At 26.1% G+C, this 21560-nt stretch overlaps 1 protein-coding gene across 1 annotated transcript; it reads right to left on the bottom strand.

The window, feature by feature from the left end:
* Positions 1–11028: 11028 nt before the first annotated feature.
* Positions 11029–11670, bottom strand: LOC113862249. Its single transcript, XM_027495344.1, has one exon. The coding sequence runs from the start codon at positions 11668–11670 to the stop codon at positions 11029–11031; it is 642 nt and encodes a 213-aa protein (XP_027351145.1).
* Positions 11671–21560: the final 9890 nt, after the last annotated feature.

The following is a 21560-nucleotide window of genomic DNA, read 5'->3' as shown; positions in this document are numbered from 1 at the left end:
GAAATCAATTTCTTATGAAATTGAAATATAGTTTTGAAGGTATTCAAGCCAATCTCATGAATGTCATACCTCGTTAGATGCATACCTCAATAAATAGTTATATTTGGGAGAACATCTCATTTGACTAATTTACATGCTCAAAATTAGAAAAAATAGCTATATTTTTATGTGATTTAAATTCTTTGTTAATTAGTATAAATACTCATAATTTAGAGTTTGTAAAAATAACAATAAATACAATAAAAGAGAGAGTTGTGAGTTGTGTGAATTATGTAAAAGTAGTGTGATATTTGAGAGTTTTGTAATTTTTTAATAATGAAGTTGATTATTTTCTCTCAATTTTATATATATTATTATTTCATTATCTCAACAAGTGGTATTAGAATTTTAGTAGAGGTTTTGGGGAGATTGGAGCAATAAGATATCAATAGAAATCACACTTTCCATGTGGGAAATAATCACGTCAACTACTACGTAAGCAACAACCCAACAACACGTCATCATCATGTGTCATCCAGTCAGCTTATTAGCACTTTTTTAAAACCAATTTATATATTTTTCCCATTTTTTATAAATATGACTCTGAATTTTCTCTCTTTTTTTGCAATTGAGAATGGACAATTTGTTTGGTGCCATGATTAATCTCACTGCCAACAATTATACGCTTTGGAAGCCAAGGATGGAGGATCTCCTCAATTGTAAAGACTACTATGATCGTATAGAGCATGAAGATATGGACCTTGATCCTAATAAAGATGTAGAGTGGAAGAAAATGAATAAAAAAATAATTGGCTTGGTTAGACAATGGATCAATCATAGTGTCTTGTCACAATCGAGCAGTCATAATGATACGGCAAAAACGTTTTAAGAAAAACATCTTTTAAGAATAAAAATATGTTTTCTAAAAATAATAAGAGGAGTTGCCACCAAAGTTTATTTTAAGAAAACTTTGGAAAAACTTTTAAAATAATATGATTTTTGAAACCAAAAATGAGTTCGAGAGTCATTTACGTATAAGAAAGGTATTAGCACCCTACAAGGTCCCTTTAAAAATGATTACCTTAAATTAATTGTACAAATTCATTTTAATTTCAAAAAATAATTATTTAACTTCTAAACATTAATTATTTTTATTTTAGAAGAAGAAAAAATTATTTATTAAAATGTTAACTCTATATCTTAAAAGGAAAAAAATTATTTTAAAAATTATTTTGATTTGACAGGTCTGGTTCTCGCTCCTACGTATCCTCGACTGCCATGAAAAACTCAGTCACATAGTTCTATCCAAAAATTACGAAGTTGGTTGATTAAAGTTAAGTTTAGTAAAGATAATTTATTTTGAAATTAAAATTAATTTATAAGATAATATTTAAGATGTAAGATAATGTGGTTATACACGTATCCTACGAGAAACAATACGGAAGATAAAGGAAGATCACACAACTATATTGCAAATCATCGTTAAAAAAATAGTTTTATTTGTAAATGAAATATTTGAATTTATATTTAAATTATAATTAATGTTGAAAAAGAATTTAAGATAACATAAGTTATACATAAACTTCTTATAATTTTTGAACAATTGAAGGTAATATAAATCACACATCGATGTTGTAAAAAATTTTACAATAAAATGAAAAAAATGATTGGTTATTTAATTTATTAAAATTTAAAATATGACTTAAGAAAAATTAAGATATGAAATTAATTAATTTAATGAATGAAAATAATTAATTTAATGAATGAAGATAGTTAGGTGATAAAAGATTATAACTTTATTTGATAAATTTATATTGCATAGGACATAAGGTAACATTGGTACACAAAAGTCTTAACGATTTAAATTGTATAAAAGTAGAGATGCTACATAATAACACTATAAATTGTCGCATTAATATAATGAAAATATTATAGATGATAGATTTTAATTAATAAAATTGATTACTTTTAGAAATCGGATAAAATTTTCAATATATTGATATTGTGTAAAACCTAAGGTAACGTTGGTACACAAAGGTTTTATCAATTTATAACACATGATGGTAGAGTAGTTACATGTTAATGTTATAAATCGATGCAAATATTGTATTATTCACTTGCTTAATTTTAGGTAATTTTTTTTTTTATAATTTAGCATAATAATAGAAAGGAATAACACAAATTTACATGAAATTATATCAATATCATGTACATATAAAATAAATGGCTAAATAAATATAAAATAAAATAAAATTATATGTAAAAAAATTGATTCTTAAATTCATTTATATAATTATTATTATTATTATTATTATTATTATAGAAATAATAAAAATAATAATAATAACAACTCAAAAAAAAATTAAATATTAAAATTTAATTACTGGCTAACAATAAAATATAAGATGATACATTAAAAAGTTATTATTTTATTATGATATACATAATAAAATATCTAAATTTATAATGCAATAAAATAAATATTTAGATAACATCAAAATAAATAAATAAACTTAGATATAAAGTTAAGAGTAACAAAAATCTATTTTAACAATTTATATTTCCAAAAAAGAAAAAACACTTGAAACTTGCATGAGCAGGATAAAGAAGTAAAGAAATGCTCATATTAGAATTTCAAAAGTAAAAAGATGACCAAAGATATTTAATGTAAACGAATAAGTGTAATACGTATACAAATAAAAGCACAAAGTGTGTGAGGATGGAAACATTTAGACAAAACATCAAATTGCATACTAACTTTTTTATTTTTTATATATTTTTTAAAGAAATGATTAGATATTGCCATAAAAATTACTATATGCAATTTCATTCACAGGTCCTCAATAGCTTTTTAATAGAGACAAAAAAAACATTTATATACTGCCAATGTTCAATAGAATTGAGAGTAAAAAAATACCCATTTACTTGAAAGAGTTGTTGCTGCAAAAGAGCTTAAAGAAGACAATGGAATGGAGCCGCAGTGGGTGATGTTTCAACAGTTGTTAAGATGACAATATTTTCTTCCTCCTTCTTCTCGCTTAAGTGTTTTGCTCCCTTTTCTCTATGATTTTTGCTTTCTCTTTTCAATCTCAAATCTCCTTCTAAAAATATTTTTGATCTTCCCATAAAACCTCCTTCGATAAATTTGTTGCCTCTTTCTCCAACCCCAAAAAATTTGTTCTTCTTTTTCCTAGATTTCTCAATTTTTCTTAAAAATTTTCCTGCTCCCCTCCCTCTGGATTTTACTTGTATATTTATATGGGTTCAATTCTTCACGTTTTAGGATTGCATATGAGGACAAGTTTCTGAACTTTTCCCTTTCTCATGTATAGAGTTTGCTCAGCGAGCTGGGTGTAAGTTTGTATAATACAACATTTCTTTTTTCAGAGCCAAATTGATTTTCCAAAATTTTTCTATTTTCTGTTAAAATAACCCTATTTTTTTTTTAATACTTAAGAGTAAAAATTGGTATTCACATGTCTTTCTTCACATGTCTCAAGAAATTGATGCTTAACATCTTTTGAAAGAAGCTAGAAGATATGTATCAATCTAAGACAATAAGAAATAAAGCTCTCGTTGAGAGAACGTTGATAAGTATGAAGTTGCAAAGAGGAACTTCAATAGCAAAGCACACAAGTTAATTTTAGAGTCTATTCAATCATTTGTCTGTAATAGAGTTAAATATTGATGATGAAATGCAAGTCCTCGTAGTTCTCTTCTTGGTAATTGAGAAACACTAATAATCATTCTCAACAATTCGACTTCTTGTAGAAAACTCATTATGTCTACAATGAATGATGTTTTATTCAATAAGAAAGTTAAATAGAAAGATTATAGTGTGAATTGTAACGCTTTGAATTTTGTAATGATGTTTTATATTAATATAAAGTGTAGAGTTCTATTTGAATGTGTATTTGATATATATATATATATAATGTGAACATGTGCGTGACGATGTGGACGTGTATGAATATGTAAATATAAGTATAAGTGTATATGTTTGTTTATGGTTGAATTGAAATTTGTTAAGTATGATTGGGATTGGATTGAAAATAAGCTAAGTATGAACTGCAGAGGCATTCTCACTGTAGCAAGAGGATTCTCGCTGTAGTGAGAGTGTCCTGGGTGAAGCGGGTGCAACTGTTGCGTTCTTGCTATAACGAGAAGGTAATAAAGAGGGGTGCAATTCTGGGTGCAGTCTCGCTGTAGCGAGATTCTGCAGAAACCAGAGTACAATTTTCTTTGAGTTTTCGCTGTAGCGAGCGGGGGTAGTGTTGCAGTGAGAATATCTCATTGTAGTGAGAGTGTCGTGATTAAAGAGGTATTTGAGGGGTTTAGGGTTTAAAAAATTTATTTTCCACTTTCCCCTTCGAGATTTCTCTCTGTTCTCTTGATCCCCAACCCATTCTTACATATTAAACTATCTTCAAAGCTGTTCATGAGCTGGATTGAAGGTTGAGATTGTATTTGGGATGCTTGGAGGTAAGTTCTAAGAGTTAGGGTTTCAATTTTTTATTCGTCTTCCTTGTTCTTTCAATTTTTGTCATGGAGTTTCTCATGTATTTAGGACAAAATTCTTGTGGGGAGCACATACTTTGTTGATTTCGTGTTTAGGTTTTCAATTTGAAGTAAGGGGGGACTCTACCCTATCTCATTGTACTTTGAATAAGTTTATTTGAATATGTATTGCAATGTAGTTAGGGTAAAATGTAGGAATATGTGTGTTTTGATGTACATTTCGTATTAAACGTGATTTGTGATGAGATGTGATGGAAATCGTGTGGTTGGTTACAATGTGGATGATGTTGAATAGTGTGTGTGTTGAGAATGGTTTAATTGTACTCGGGATCGTGTTGGAAATATTGTGTGCTTGAATGCAACGTGATTGAATGTGTATATACGTGCTATGTGTGAAAGTAAATATTGTAATGTGATTGTGCTTGAATATGTTGGAAAGCTATGAAATTCAGCGATACACTGAGGGTGTAGGAGATGGAGGCGGTAAAAATACCTTGGAGAAGAGAGGGTAGTGGTGACAACAACAGTGAGCGTGGGTGCACCACAAGCTACACTCTCTTCTCCTGACTCGGCCTCTGATTAACACCTTTGCCAAAGGGCCCGTGATCGCATACGCTGTATCCGTGAGACGGGGGCTATCCAGCAACCATCTATGGTGTTAACTGAGTAAGTCCTTGAGGTTGAGGGCATCAGAAATATGTGATCACAGTGCAACAGTAAGCGTGGCTAGTGTGCACTGAGCTCACATGGATGTCGTAGGATGAATGTTTGATTGTGCAGTGAGCGCACCTATTTGTGATTGAGAATGAAATGATAGAATTAATATCTTATACTTATTGATGCATGATTTAAAATATGTTAAAAAATGTGTGGAATAGGCAAGGTAAGACTCTATGCTTGTTTATGTGTGTGATAGTGTAGAGTACTCACCCTTACATTTATTTTTCAGGTGACCAAGACGATCAGCACCGAACTCAGTAAAGGGATGGATGACAGTGCTATAGAACTTAGAATATTTATTTTATTTGAAACTGAAATGTATTAATTAAGTCCTGTAGCAATTATTTGATTCAAATTGTAATCCATCCTTATTTGAAATACTTTGTTGAACTACGCTTTGGAAACTATTTGAACGAAAAACAAATTATTACTCCTGTTTTGTGAAATTTATTTATATTTAAAAATTAAATTAAAATGTTACATGAACATTGAGAAAGCCTTTGTCACAGAAGCTAGGGGGAGACAATTAAGGAAAATCAAAGCAGAGGGAGATATAGGAGCAAAAGTAGGGGATAAGTCAATAGATAGAAGGGACAGGTTGATAAAAGGGTGAAAACTAAGGTGTTACCATTATAGGATAAAAGATCATCTCAAGAGAGACTACAATAGATTACGAAGGGAATAAGATTTAATGGACTCCCACGCATAAAAGGATGGAGAGACATAAGTCATAATCATTGAAAAAGTGGTTGCATATGTTGTTCAAGAAGATGTATGCCTTGTAGATATAAGTGGACAAGTTGAGTGAATAATTGATACTATAACTTCTTGTCATGCTATTCATCATAGAGATATTTTCACAACATATGAAGCCGATGATTTTGGCACTATAAAGATGGAGAACACCAATATTACTGATTATGGGTATTAGTAATGTTCAAATGGAAATAGATGTTGGATGTAGAGTTACTGTGAATGATGTTATACATGTGTCAGATCTTAGATTGAATTTATGTTCAATATGAACTCTTGATTAATAGAGTTTTGAAAATTGCTCCCATGATAACACAGAAAAAGTTGAAAGGAGTTGTTGTTGTTAGACCAAACTCCTTTTTTTTTTTTTACCACATGAACATCAACCCAATATTTTTTTGGACTTCATGAGCTCAATTTTCCTTTCAAATTTTTATTTCAAGACTCCTTGATTTCACCTTTTAAAATAAATTAAATAATTAAACTAATTGAAATATGCACTAAAGAATCCTAGGCCTCTCGACCCCTGAAAGACATCGTTGATTTTACAAAATTAAAGTTCTTTAAGTTCTTTGGAGGCAAGGAAGGAAGAGGGGCAGCGATTTGAGATGGTAGTCATTGCAACAATGATTTGTAGTGCCAATGAAAGATGTGGTGTTGCAAGAAAAGAGAAGGGGAGAGAGAAACAAAGAGAGAGAAAAGGGCGCAAAGGTGAGAGAGGGAGAGATGGTTGAGATAAAGTGACAAAGAAAGAGAGAAAAAAATGAAGCTCCATCAATGACTCCGACAGTGTCTCAAATGACTTTAGAAACGATTTTAACAGTGGTCAACAACTGCTCCAGTGGTGGTTAACGTGGTTTTTGCAATTTAAAAGGGAAAGAAAGTCTAGTTTCATTTTTTTTCTTTATTTATGAATTGTATTTTTTTTATTACATTTTTATATTTTGACTACTTTTGAATTGAATTTTGAGTAATATGGCAAATTCTATTTAATGAAACTCTTTTTTTTTTTTTTTTAAGTCTCGTGTTTTATATAGCGAGTATGTGCATAAAATTTACATGGTAATTGAATAAAAAGGAAAGTTGTATGTAGAGAAATATAGAAGTTTGTTTCATATTTGATGCTACTAACCTTTCATTTTTATCTTTCTCTTTCTTCATTGTATATTCATTTTTTTTTTATAATACTCTTCCTTCCTTAATTTTGGTTGATCTATCTCTTTTTTTTTCTAAATTTCTAATTTTTGTTCTTTCCTCTTTTCAATCTCTATTCCCAGTTTTTATTTTTCTATCCCCTCTTCTCAAAATGTCCTTATAAATTTTGTAGTCTTCATCTTCTTATTAGCCTTTTTCTAGACTATGATTTGTTATTTTTTAATTCATTAATTTTATATTTAAAGACTATCAACTTTTCATAAAAACAATACTATTTGAATTGACTTTCTTTCCCTTTTTATATTGGATTAGATTGCAAAGGGTCAATTTATTGGAGTCAATTTATTGGAGTTATTGATAAATTTTAATTTTTTTTTATTTGCTTTTGTTGTCAAAATTTTTTATTTTAGTGATTAAATTAATTTTATAATTTTAATTTTATTATGTAAATAAATAAAGAGATAAAATAAGAAAAAAAATAAAATAAAGATAAAAATTAGTATTTACGGTTACTCATCCCATAAAAAAAAGTTTTCTATACTATGATTCTAATCTACATAAAAAAAAGTTTACCCATTCCATAGATTGTTATGGTTATTTTTTAAAATTTTTTTTTTTGTATAATTCAACAAAGTAAATAAAGATCTACTTAAGTAATTTAAGATTCACTTTGACAAATAAAAATTCACTTAAGTAAATTAGAACTTTTATCTTTAAACTATTATCTTTATTCAAATTTTGTTTAAGTTAATTATTTTTACTTAAACATTTTATAATTGGCTTAAGCAATTCTTAATTTGCCTGACCCAAAACCTGCTTTATGTCTTATTTTTGTTTAAGAATAATTAAATTGACTTAAGTTCACTTTAATGAGTCTAATTTTATAAGTGAACTTGAGTGATGCATGTCCTTCTTGTTTAAGCGAGCTTCAAATTTTGTCAAGCAGTAAGGTTTGATTCATTTAAACGAATCTTGACTACATCATTTATTTTTGTTTTAAAATTACAAAAAATTCAAATCTCTTAAGTTAGTCCACATTGTTCCATGGTACATGGATAACTTATGTGGTTATACATATATATATATAGAGAGAGAGAGAGAGAGGGGGGGGGGGAGAGAGAGAGAGGGAGAGAGAGAGAGAGAGAGAGAGAGAGTTTAACTTTTATCAAGCATTTCTTTATCATCTTGAATCCAAATGAAAATATTAGGTGAATCTAGCTAGAAACCAAAAGGAATAATTTTCATTACTATGACAAAATAGGAGGATTTGTCTTCTTGTCAGATTTTCATACAAAATTTCTATCAATGATAGCACCTTACGATTCCCTCGAATTATATAGACAAGATTTTAAACCTCACGGTTAGTTCAGTTTAAAATTTTAAAATAAATTTATAATGTATAATACTTAACATTAATTACTATAATACCAAAAGGTAAAAGAATTTTAAAAAATTATATGAAATAGATTATAAATTATAGTTCTATTACGAAAAATACTAAAAACACACTTATTTGTTAACATTTATTGAAAATTATAAAACTAAAAAAAAATTAACAGTTAAAAAAGTTAAGTGTACGTGATTTTTATAATTTTTAATAAATTTTAACTAATAATTAAAAATAGTAGAAAAAGTATATTACTGACCTTTCTCTTTATTATTTCTCTCACTAAAAAGCAACATGGTATATGATATATATATATATATATATATATATATATATAATTACTTACTTATTTATATATTAAAATACACTTAAATTTTGAATGGGTAACAAATATGTTAATAATTGATTTTGAGAAGTTTTTTAAGTTGACTAATTAATTTTATATGTAAGACTTATAAAATTATATTTTATTTACATTTTAAAAACAGTTATTTTTATTTAACTAAATAAAATTATGTCGTTTTAATTCACTTTTAAAACATTACAGTCATACACAATTTTTTTTAAAATTAACATTTTTAAGAGTTTTGTTATATCTCTTTATCATGAAAATATAAAATATATTTAATATTTTCTTTATTTAATAACTAAGAGAATGTATAAGAACAAGAAAGTAAGTAGATTCCAAATTATTGCTTTTAAACTCAATTCTTTCAAAATAAATTTTATGAAAATACAGTACAAAACGACCCCATGTATTGAGTTATCATTGTTGCACTTGTTCCCAATGGAAGATAGAGTGATTAACACTAGTCACTGGGGAGGGAAACACAAATTTATAAATTCTCCCCAACACATAAACGCACTTCAATTGATAAGCTAAATCCTAAGTCCAATTATCAGCAAGTGACCTTGTAAAAAAGAAAGTGATAGGAAATAAAGGACTAGTTTGTTTAAACTTATAAAAGATGATTTTATGACACATTTTTTTCAATTTTCAGAAATTATATTTATCTTCTGAAAAGTGTTCTATAACATTTTTTAATTTTTAAACATATTTAAATTTAAAAATCATTCTCTTTTTTTTTTAAAAATACTGATGTGATCTCTAATTCTCTCCATGATCACATCAATTTGCTATGATCTATTTACTTCTTTTCCTTACTAATTACAATATTGAAAAGTTAAAACGTGCAATCAACAGCAAGACAAGATAACAACTACTCTGAAAATGCAAGCTAGCTTTCACATTCTCTACCAAATTTTATACTTTCACACAGATCATCCAATATAAGGATGAGGACATAGCATGAATAAATGAATATTAACATGTAAAGGGGTAACGGTAGTTGAAAATGTAGGAGCTGGTGAGTGAGTGGGGTCTCATGTCTAAAACACTGTTATATGAAAAGGAAAAAACAGAAGAAAATGTTGTCTAAAGACGTTTTGCGAATCCTTTATAACACATTAATATTCCAGATGTTAACAACAAAAACATGTACAATGATTAAATTTTATAATTCTTAGCCTAATATTATTTGTCTTCTAAACAAATTCATCTTCAAAATTATATTAAGGCTAAACATTAAATTAAACGATTGTAAATTATATTTATTTTTATCATTGATAATTAAAAATAAAGTATATTTTTTTTATCGATTTAACAGTTGAATTATAATTATATATATTATTTTAGGATGTTTCAAATTTTGTTAAAATTAAATAATCATAAAAATATAATTAAAAAATATTTTTTATGTATTTTGCAAATATATATTATATTATTTTTTATGTATATAAATAAAGCATTAAATAATTTTATATTGATATAATATTTTGTAGACATAATCAATATGCTTAAAACTTTAATATAATGATTGATTTTAAGATCAAATTATCCAATAAAAAGTGTAGAGTGTATACAATTTACATTGGTGTAATTTGATTTTTCTTCTTATATTAATTATAAAAATTATTGTAGTAATATTAATTTTGTTAATCTCAATTTTTAGCATAAAGCTTAAAGCATCTTAAATTATTTTTTATTAAAAATACAATTTTTTACAATGATACAAAAATTTATATAATAAATATCTTAATATAAAAAATCTCCCACTTTTAAATATATAAACTCATCTTTAAAAACTTAACAGAACCATAGTAAAATAACTTTCTAATTGTTCAAGAATGTGATGAAATGCTATGTGAATAATATTATAAAGGAATTGATGAAAATACATTTAATTTTTAAAAATAAAAAATATTTTAAGATGTACTTAAACTCTCAAAACAACAAATAAGAATATATAAAGAAACACAATTATAGAATAAAAGAAACATATTCAGTGACCAAAAACGATTGAGGATCATGAACAGCACGACCCAATTTACACCCACAGCAAAAAGCAAAATTTCAGATAGTAATATTTAAAAAAATGCTCTGCAAGAACTAGTTGATGATCAGTGATTACAAGAGCATTTTGAATAAGGGAATCATTACAACTAATGCTTCATCTTTACATCTCTGGGTAACGTAGGAATTGCATGGGACTCTGAGTCCTTAGCTGTTCATAGAACCTTCTAATGAAATCCTCAGCCTGATCATCAACATGCCCATTTCCAACCTCTTCATTCTCATCCAAAGCTGAGTAATTGGACACCCTCACAGAGAATGGTGAGAGAAGTGGACTCTTTTTCTCCCCACAAGCAAACTCATTTGCATCAAACCTAAAGTTGAACATGTATTCTGGGGTCTTGGGTACCATAACCACAGCCTTAGGCACATCGTTTTCTACTTCAAATGACAATTGAGGCTCCTCCTCTTCCACAACCTCAGGGGAATTGATGCAGGGGAAGCTGAAATGATGCTTCCGCTTTGGCATGTGGAGAAAAACAGGATTTGGACTATTGCTACAAGAAAATTCATAGTGTACCCCAAAGCCACCATGTGCCACACTCTCTGCATTTTTGTGGTGGTGATGATGATGGGAATACATGAAATTGCTCAGAGATTTTATCACCAGCTTCCCTTTCTTCATCATCAAATTCATGTCCATAATCATTTTCCTCTTTGATATGAGCCCCTTCCTAATCATGAAGAAGGTCACCCTCAGCACATTCCATAGTCTCTTGGCTACAACAGGAGAATGTGCCTCCATTTCTCAAACTATATAATAATAAATAATGAATATATTTATATTTAAGTGAAAATGAAATAGAGAAAGAGATGGATTTCTTGTTTCTGCGAGGCTTGGTACACCTCGCAGAAGAAAAGAAAACCCGATGTGAGAAAGTGAAAGGTGGAAGAGAAGATTATATAGGGATTGTTTTCTTAGTTTTTTGGTTTTCTTTATGATGAAGTGATACAAAAGACATGCATAAAGAAAGTGGGGTTGTGTTAAAAAATGTACCCAACAAACGCTCCTTTGCATTCCATTAGGATCCGTTTAAAAAATGTAAATCAAACAAATAAAATAAGCAAATGGGGGGTTTTAATGGAAATAAAAAATGAGCCATCGTTTGAATGTGTTGAAATTCACAGTAGTTGACGTGTTCAATTCAAGTACAGCTAGAACACACGGTTTTTAAGGATTGTTATGTTAATAGAAGAAATTCAACGGCTAAAATATGATCTGTCGAAAACACTGAACAGCCAACAGGGGACCCCATTGGTTCTGTCTTTTTCGAATGCCCAGGAAATTCATGATTGGTCATGCCCAAGAAAAATTTAAAATAAAAAAGGAAGCTTCATTCTTTTATATCAGCCATGAAAATGCAGAAGCAGCCCTATGTTTGGGACACCTTTGTTCAGTTTAGTATATACAATGTCCCCCCACAACCCTTCCTAATGCTTTAACATTGGAAAGTTAAGAGGTAGTTCTTGCCTCTTTCAGCAGTTATATTTAATATATTGCACGATATTTTTATTTTATTTTATTGCATCGTATTATTTATCATTTTTTTTTCTTTGCTTTGTCCTCAACATATTTCTTGTAAATTTGTAGTATTATATAATCTAATAAGTACTTGACGTTGAGTATTACACTTTCTGATTTCTTTTCCTTACTCCACCACTAGAATCATTGTTATGTTTATGATACACATTACTGGTGAGTGGTGCGCAATTTATTGCACGAGTTTCTTTGTCAAAATTCAGTGTGAAGTATATAAGAGAATATAAAGAATTTAAATAAATATACTTACAGTGTAATTTAATATCAGAAAGAACTATTGACTTTTATACCATATTTTATGGTATAGTTTAATTGGTTATAGTGTAAAGATTTTCACACTAACAATATACTAAAATTAAATTTACATTTTAATGCAATATATCTAATTTAAAATTAGTTAACACTAGAATAAAACTTAAAAAATTACACCACTTAATAAATTATATATATATATATATATATATATATATATATATTACAATTTGTTATTGAAAATCATAACATTTAATAGTATTAATATATTTAATTATATTAAATTTAGTAATTTTTACTAAAAAAATTATTATATAATATACATATAGGAAAAGAATCTTCTTACACCAGTATAAGTCTAAAAACTCTTGCACCTAATCTAAGTTTTTTATTTAACTTAAATCTAATGGTCAGTTAAGTAATAAATTATAACCCGTTAAATTTAAGTTAAATAAAATATTCAGATTGAGCGTAAGAGTTTTTAGATTTACACTGGTGTATATATATATACATAATTAAATTTAAAAAACATGAAATTTTGTATTTATAAAAAGAAAAAAATTTGAAATGAAGATTAAAACGGAAATAAAAGAAGAATTGTAATATATATATATATATATATATATATATATATATATATATGTATAATATAAAAATAAGTCACTCGTAAATATATACATTTTAATTTAATAAATAAGAACGAATTAGTGTAAGATACCCTTCAATCATTTCTTTAATATAAATTTTCAAAAGTCATATTTTAAATTAATATTAATTTTTTTAAAGAAATCTATTATTTCAAAAGTCTTACTGTTTCTTTACATTTTTTTTAATTAAGTATTTAGAGTTTAAAATTTTTAATTAAACTCTTAACATTTAATATTATTACTTTGTATTAAATATTGATGATATGACATTTTTAATTTATTGATCAATTTATTAACTAACTTTTATTGCTCTTTTTATTAATTATTTTTTATAGATAAATTTCTCTAAATTCCAAAATGTGATAAATTCAACGCTAAATTGGATACTTATTTTTCAAATTATATTTATACATTGACATATTCAACATTCAACAACTAAAATATTTTAAATTACATAAAATCATGAAAAAAATGTTATGAAGCACTTATAAAATCTTAAAGACTCTTAAAAATTATTAGCCAAAAAAAAAGACTCTTAAAAATTCCTTTTATAGAATTTCAAGTTTGTAGCCTGACTTTTTTCACCATAAATTCCAATGTTTAGACCAACTTTGTATAAATATATTTTAGTAATAAAAAAGGGGAAAAATAAGGGGAAAAAAATTTTTTCTAATGAAAAAATTTTACTTTAAACTTAACTACATTGGCATGCAAAATTTAAATGTACAAACAATAAATCAATGTAAAAAATATAACTCAATAATAATATAATTTAAGATTTCAAAAAAAAAAAATTAAACTGTGTCAAAGATATCACTCAATAATAATATAATTTAAATATTTCACAAAAATAACTAAAAAAAATAAAACTGTGTTATTATTATTATTCACGTTCTAGCATGAAGATTAAAAATTAAATTAATAAACAAAAACTTGTGAAATAAATATTGATAACGAACAGCATTAAGTTATAAAAAGAAGTTAATAAGTCGAATGTAAGTCTCTAAATTTTAAATTAAGTCAACTTTAACTTTGATTGTTTTGAACAAATAAGTTAAGTTTTAACCATTTTCGTTTACATGAATCAAATTTAAACTATAAGTAATTAATTTAACTTATTTTATTTGCAACTCAACTAACCAACTCTGCGTTTTTGCAATTTCCATCTGACTTATTTATATTCTTAAATAATATTATATTAACAAACATCTTTTAAAACTTTGATAGTTAGTCAATTTTAAATATTTTTATACAACTATTCGTTTAATCAAATTTTAATACTAAAACTTTATCACTAAATTTTTAAATGTTTAATCATGTTTTCTTTTTTATTTTGTCTATCTTCGTTACTTATTGAAGGATAAATTTACATTATTTTTTTATGTCAAGGACTAATTTACATTAATGTAAGATATTATATATTTTTAATAACTTTATTTCATTTGTTTAAATGTCTAGCAACCTATTTGGTCAAATATTTAGAGACAAAATTTGGTTTCATTTTATTATAATATATAAACTGGCTAACTAAAATGAATAAAAATATTTAGAGTTATTTATAATTATAAAGTATTTATCAGTTTTAAAAAATTTAACTGTGTGTTATTATATGATTAACTATTTTTATGGTAATGAATAATAATTGAAAATAATAATAAAAGTAAGAAGTATAAAAAATTGGAAATAAAAAAATAAAGGAGTGATGTATAAAATGATATGATAAGAAATAATTATAAACATAAATAAAATATTGGAATAACACATGTTGAAGAAGAGAATATAATAAAAATCAATTAAGGTAATTTAAACATGTAAAAAAGTCATCAAAGACACTAATTTAAAAGTGAATAACATTATTTTAGTTTAATAAAAAGAGACTAAAATAAACTTTGAAGAAAGTAATTAAAAGAGACTTACTTATAACAAAAAACTTACTTATTAATTGAATTTAGTAGTATTGTGTTATTTTTGTAACTGACTTCATTTAGTAAAATAAAAATTTATTAATTAGTATTATATTCTCTCTTAATACACACTCGTGACGTCTAATTATCATTGGAAAAATAGTGAACTGTGATTAAAATAATTGGGGAAAAGGTTTTTTTAATTGAAAGTGCATTTTGAAAAACGAAGAGCAAAGGATAGACATACAATTACAAACAATATTTGGAGGGAAAGGATTAGGAAATTGTTAGTAGATTATTGCCAAGACAAAACATACTGAGCAGTTCTTCCTTATAAAAAGAGTAAGAGATGGTTGGGACAAGAGGCTCCACCATGATACTCATGTATACGAATCAAACTCTCTGTTCTCGAAATCAGAACATATAAATAGCCACACCAAAATAATAATAATGAAGGAGTAATTTTTAATAATAATCTTGAAATAAAATTTATGTGTAATTTTTTAATTATTTTAAATTAAAAATAATTTTTTTAAAAAATATGTAATTCTATTAAATATAACTTTTTAACTAAGATAAAATTTTAATTTTAATTATAAAAACACTAAAAATGCCTAATATATTATACCTATTTTTTTTTAGAAACTTAAACTAATATTATATTGATTAAATAAATTTTAATTAGTTTAACTAAAATTAACATAGTATAACTAATACTGTTAAGGTCAAATTCACTTAAGCAATTCTTATTTATCTTAAACAATATATGGTTTTTTAATTTTTCAGTTTAAATATATTTTAATTAACTTAAGCAAAGGATAAATGACTTAAGTGAAAATAACACAACATAGCAATACAATTAAGGTCAAATTTGCTTAAGCATTTTTATTTAGCTTAAATGACACATGGTTCCTAATTTTTCAACTTAAGCTAATACTACACAACTTAAACAAATAATAGATGACTTAAGTGAAAATAACACAGAATAGCCAAGGCAAAGGTTAAATCTATAAGCATTTCAATTTTGCTTAAGCCACATTTTATTTAACTTGAAATCAATTTTGCCTAGTATTTGAATTTGAATTTTAAACATGTCCTATACTATTTCATAATGAAAAATCTTTTTAAGGTATTAATTTTTGTAGAGAATAGATGCCAAAAAATGCTTTATATAACCTACTCTGGTCTTCAATGTATTAAAAATCTCTAGGTTCTCCTAAGCTATAAAATTTTGCTTAAGTATATTATGCAAGCAATTCCTTATTTGCATTATTAGCTTAAGTGTAAGAAATTTAGCTCAAATACAACATAATTAGCTTAAGCACAATATTAGTGACTTAAGTGCATTACAAATAGTTTATGCGAAAATAACACAATATAGCCAAGATAATTAAGGTAAAATTTGCTTAAGCAATTTGATTAACCTTAAGTAATATTTTTTTTTTTTATCTTGAAATCAATTTTTGTCTAGTATTTGAATTTGAATTCAAAATATGCCCTATACTATTTATAATGAAAAGAAACATAGAATTAGAATAGAAATTCACCTTCTATTCTATTACAAATAAATGTTTGTATGTTAAATCTTTACTTTGCAACACTTGAATATGAGTATGTTGGTTAAAGTCATTGACACTAAACTCTAATGAAGATTTCTACTCATTGTAATGTCCTTCTAACAATTTCACAGTTATTTTTACCTGTACAGTGTCCTCATCCAATTAAAATATATCATTCATAAATTACTAATACAATCAATTTTCAAGAATGTAATTTATTTTAACTATTATATAAAATTTTAAATATAAACTATGACTAAATATATTTCAGTTGTTGTAACTCAGTTGTTCATAGAAATTAAGTAAGAAAGCATTTTTCATATTCAAATAGTTACACGGATAGAAGTTTGATCTCGTCATGTTAGAAATGGTTTCACACTATTAATTTACAATCAAGTTAAGTTAATAACCTATTTTGTTGATGCATTTGAAATATAACTTCCACTATTGTAAGGTACTTATCACTTTTCTTATTGTGTACTATCTCATATTCACATTTTGCTATTCAACAAAAGAATCTAAATGATAAATAACTTGTTCATTAATTGAGATAATAGTTTAGGTATCAATGACCAACGCACTCTTCAATTGGTATATAAATCTAATTAAGAAGTATAGCCATCAATATGAAAGGAAAAAAAAGGAATAAATGCGTGACATATTTTAGTTTTTCAAATGTTGGCCTTCATTGTTTACCAAACTTAATTACGAGATCTTCAATAGTCTAACTTTTCACATGTCTCTAAATAGAATAAAAAGTAAAAATTAGTTTTTTTTCTTATGTATACTTTCTGTATATATTAAACTAAAAATAACTAATATATAACAATTTACCTCAAAATATGGTAGAATGGTCCATATAGTTTGATCTGTATTTGCACTCACATAATTTTTATTATCATCGTTTCAATAATCTAATTTCATTTAAAGTAAAAATTATTATATTTAAATAAAATTAAATGTCAATGCATATAAGTTGTTAGTAGTTAAAAAGAATAACTCCACACTCTACTATCTTTTCCAATAACAAAGATTGGAAATATTTGCAAGAACCAACCATATCCCTTATCTTAAATATAATATCATTATCATATAACTTTATAATACAAAGAAATTTCATTAGTAAAACTGAAAAAACAATAGAAACATATATAACATTATTATGTATACCTTGGATCACTTTCTAAAAGAAAAATATATTGGCAAAATTGAACTTTTTCACTTGTAAGATCTATTGTCGATGTAGGTATAAAGTTTGCCTTTTAACAATTGTTGATAATATTAATTAAATTCAATCAATTTGGAATGAAGAATTATATGTGTATTTATTTCAATTCATGAATACCTTCTGACATGTTTGTTTCAAAAGGTTGAGAAAATGTGTTTGCTCTTATTCCTTTCATTCAAAATTTTTCATGACCACATGATATATTGATGACAACACTTTAAGTTCTTCCTTTTAAAAGTGCACATATTTAAATTGTGAAGTAAATTGTGTCTTTGCAATTTTCATGGGACTACTCATGGATGAAGAAGATAGTGATAACTTTCTTTTCACTTGTGATGATTTATATGCATGTGATATCTCTATTATCATCTAATTACCATATAAACAAATACATATATTAACACTATATAAAGCAAATCACACTACATCACATAGTTTTTATGTTAGAGTTGTCATACCTTTGATGAATGATCTTTGTGATAATTACATTTTTTTAATACCTTTTGTCTCACAATTACATGTACATTACTCGAAAAAGTATGACACGGGGTTCTGTCAACTTCCAGTTTAGGAGTTGCATGAGTTTTGTCCTTTCTTTCATAAAGCATGTTATTGTTCTCATTATCACCATTGGAGGATACATCAAGGATGATCATTGATATGTCTTTCAATATCATATTTTATTTTGCCTTGAATTCTAAATGGGAGTTGTTTAGGTTTGATATAACCTTGTCGATGGTATTAGGATGAATTCCATTTGCAATACCCTATTTACTATTTTGAACTTGTTTCATATTACTCATCATGGACAATATGATTAGTAATTGTTTGTGATAAACCTTCATTATTCAGCACTTTGTCCAAAATAACATTGCACACTTTCTTCACTGCATCCAAACGATTGATTATTTTCTAAAACATTTATCAAATCTTTAAAGCACAATTATAGTATCATACATGTACCTAAGTGATATAATCTAGATTCCCCTTGTCTCTTTTACTCAATTTACTAAAAGAATTTTCTAAAAAAATTATTGAGTATTATAATACATATTTTCAAGGAGTGGTAATTAAACTACTTGAACCTAAACTAAACTAGGAGAATTTGTATTTTTACCTAAACATTAAGTCATGCTTCCGTTATAGTTGACACTATGTCATCTATAGCTATACTTAAGGCAAACAATTAGGCGTTGATACTATGAAATAAATCAACATGTATTTAGGTGTTAAAATATTTTATTGGAAACATGCAAGCATAATGTTTAACTTACATTACACACACCATGAAATTTTAAATTCCTTTACACTCCATGTGCCCATTTTCTTTTGTTGTTCCATTTCCTAAAGTAAGACTCCTAGTCATCAACACAAAACTTTGTCAAATAACATACTTTTATAGGACTATAAAAAAGACACTAATTAAATTATCATACATAAAACTATAAAGTTGAAAATTATTTATATGTATATATTTCAAGATATAATAAAACTATAAAAAGTTCATAAATCATAAATTTTAATTTTAAATTAAAGAATAGGATTTTATTTAAATTTTAAAAATTTAAATATATTTTTAATTTCTCATTTTAATAATTTTTAATTTTTGTTCTTATTGCGAATTATTTGAAATAAACATAAAAAAAAAATGAATCAATTATGAAGGTAATCTAAGATCAATCTCCAAAGATACTAAAATAAAATTTGGAAGACTCCTCCAAACTATATTTACACTCAAATGTTTAAATCTTCAAATAACCAAATTATACGCAACTGAATTAGGTTTCCCAGAAATACATATGAAATGTACATCTCAATCCCAAATTTTCATATCTTTTATTTTTTGAATAACATTCCTATGCTTTAGTTTACTAAGAGCTGCTAAATTTCAATTTTATTTAGCAATTTTTGTTGGACCCTATCAATATAGGAATTAAAACTAAATAAATTTATAAAAGAGACTAAAAATTTACTTAAGTTATTTTTAAAATAAAATTTCAATTATTATTTTAGTTGAGCCAACGTTTGTTTTATTAAGTTGTTATTTTATTTCTTGAATTAATTAACTAGAATCTGAGATACACGGTAGTTCATTTTTTTTTTAACATAGAATACATTTAAAAACTTTATTATTTAAAACTCTCGCAGTTACGTATTATTGTCAATTTTTTAAATATGAAATAATAATTTTTAAAAATACATGATCTCTTAATTTAGAATTTTAATATTAAAAAATAATATTTGAGTTACACTTTACATACATATCTAACAAGATGCAATTATTAACTTCAGAGACACAGGTTTAGAGATTGAGACATTCACTTAACTTATTTTTTCTTAGGAAGGGTAGCTTTTTTTTCCTTCTCTGAAACAAATCAACCTAACTTGAGATTTTCCTCACACAATTTTTTGTCTAACTACATTGTTACGTAACTTCTTTTGACTTCGATTCTTAAAAAAAAGTCAATATCACTTTTATTTTTACTAAAATAAAAAAAATTATCTTGTTATGTAAAAATACTTGTATCACTAATAATGATTTTACATGAGAATAATTTTTTAATATCACGTTCTTTCATAACAAAATATTTTATTTTTGCAGTAGTAACATTTTTTTTTTTTTAGAGATAGATACTATTTTATCAATCCAGTCACAAGTATCGAACATATTGATACCTAATAATTTTCTACAAAGTGGCAACAAAAGAGATAATTTATACTAATCTTTCTATTTTTCAATTCGATTTGATCCATTTGTTTGTAGAGCTATTTACTTGTTCGTAAACACTTTTGGAACATCTTTAATAAAGGAACAAATATTCAATTTGAAAAAAATTATTGTTCTTTTTTATTTTATAAGCATATGTAATATATGTTATAATAAACAATTGAGCACAAATTGTGCTCACATTACAACTTTATACATGCTGATTACACATTTCAAAAGTCTACTATAAGGCACTCACTCCCTTAAGATCAATGTCACCGCTAAAGAAAGAAGATGTCAAGTAGAGTAGAGTATATCTTCTATACCAAAAACTAATTGGTGATACCTTTTGTATCATCTAATAACTACCCAGAATATACAAATTATAACTTTCTAAGTAATATGAATTACAATTTCCCATCTTTGAATGAAGTAGAGGATCCAATAGTTCGTAACCCCACATTCCTTTCAATAGTTACTTAGGTAGTACAAGGGACTAGTGGGTTTCAAAATCCATGCATTGAGTGAGAAGCACAATGAAGTCTTATGGCTATATAAAGCATTTCATGATTTTCTTTTAATGTCCTCCACAACTAAGTCTACATCTGCAGTGTTATGTTTAAAAATGATGTAATTCTTATGTCTCCAAACACTCCAAATTATTGTTGACCACTTTCATATATGAATCTACCTGGTTCAAAAGGAAAGACTTGCATTAGTATTTCAATTTTAAATTAAACATAAGTTTGATTCACATTTCACGTTTGAGTAATATTTACCATAAAAAAAAAAGTCTTT

Source organism: Abrus precatorius, unplaced genomic scaffold (assembly GCF_003935025.1).
Source record: "Abrus precatorius isolate BTA unplaced genomic scaffold, Abrus_2018 Scaffold3, whole genome shotgun sequence".
Taxonomy (NCBI): Eukaryota; Viridiplantae; Streptophyta; class Magnoliopsida; order Fabales; family Fabaceae; genus Abrus; species Abrus precatorius.
The sequence above is the reverse complement of the archived record's forward strand: the minus strand, read 5'-3'. Positions and strand labels throughout refer to the sequence as shown.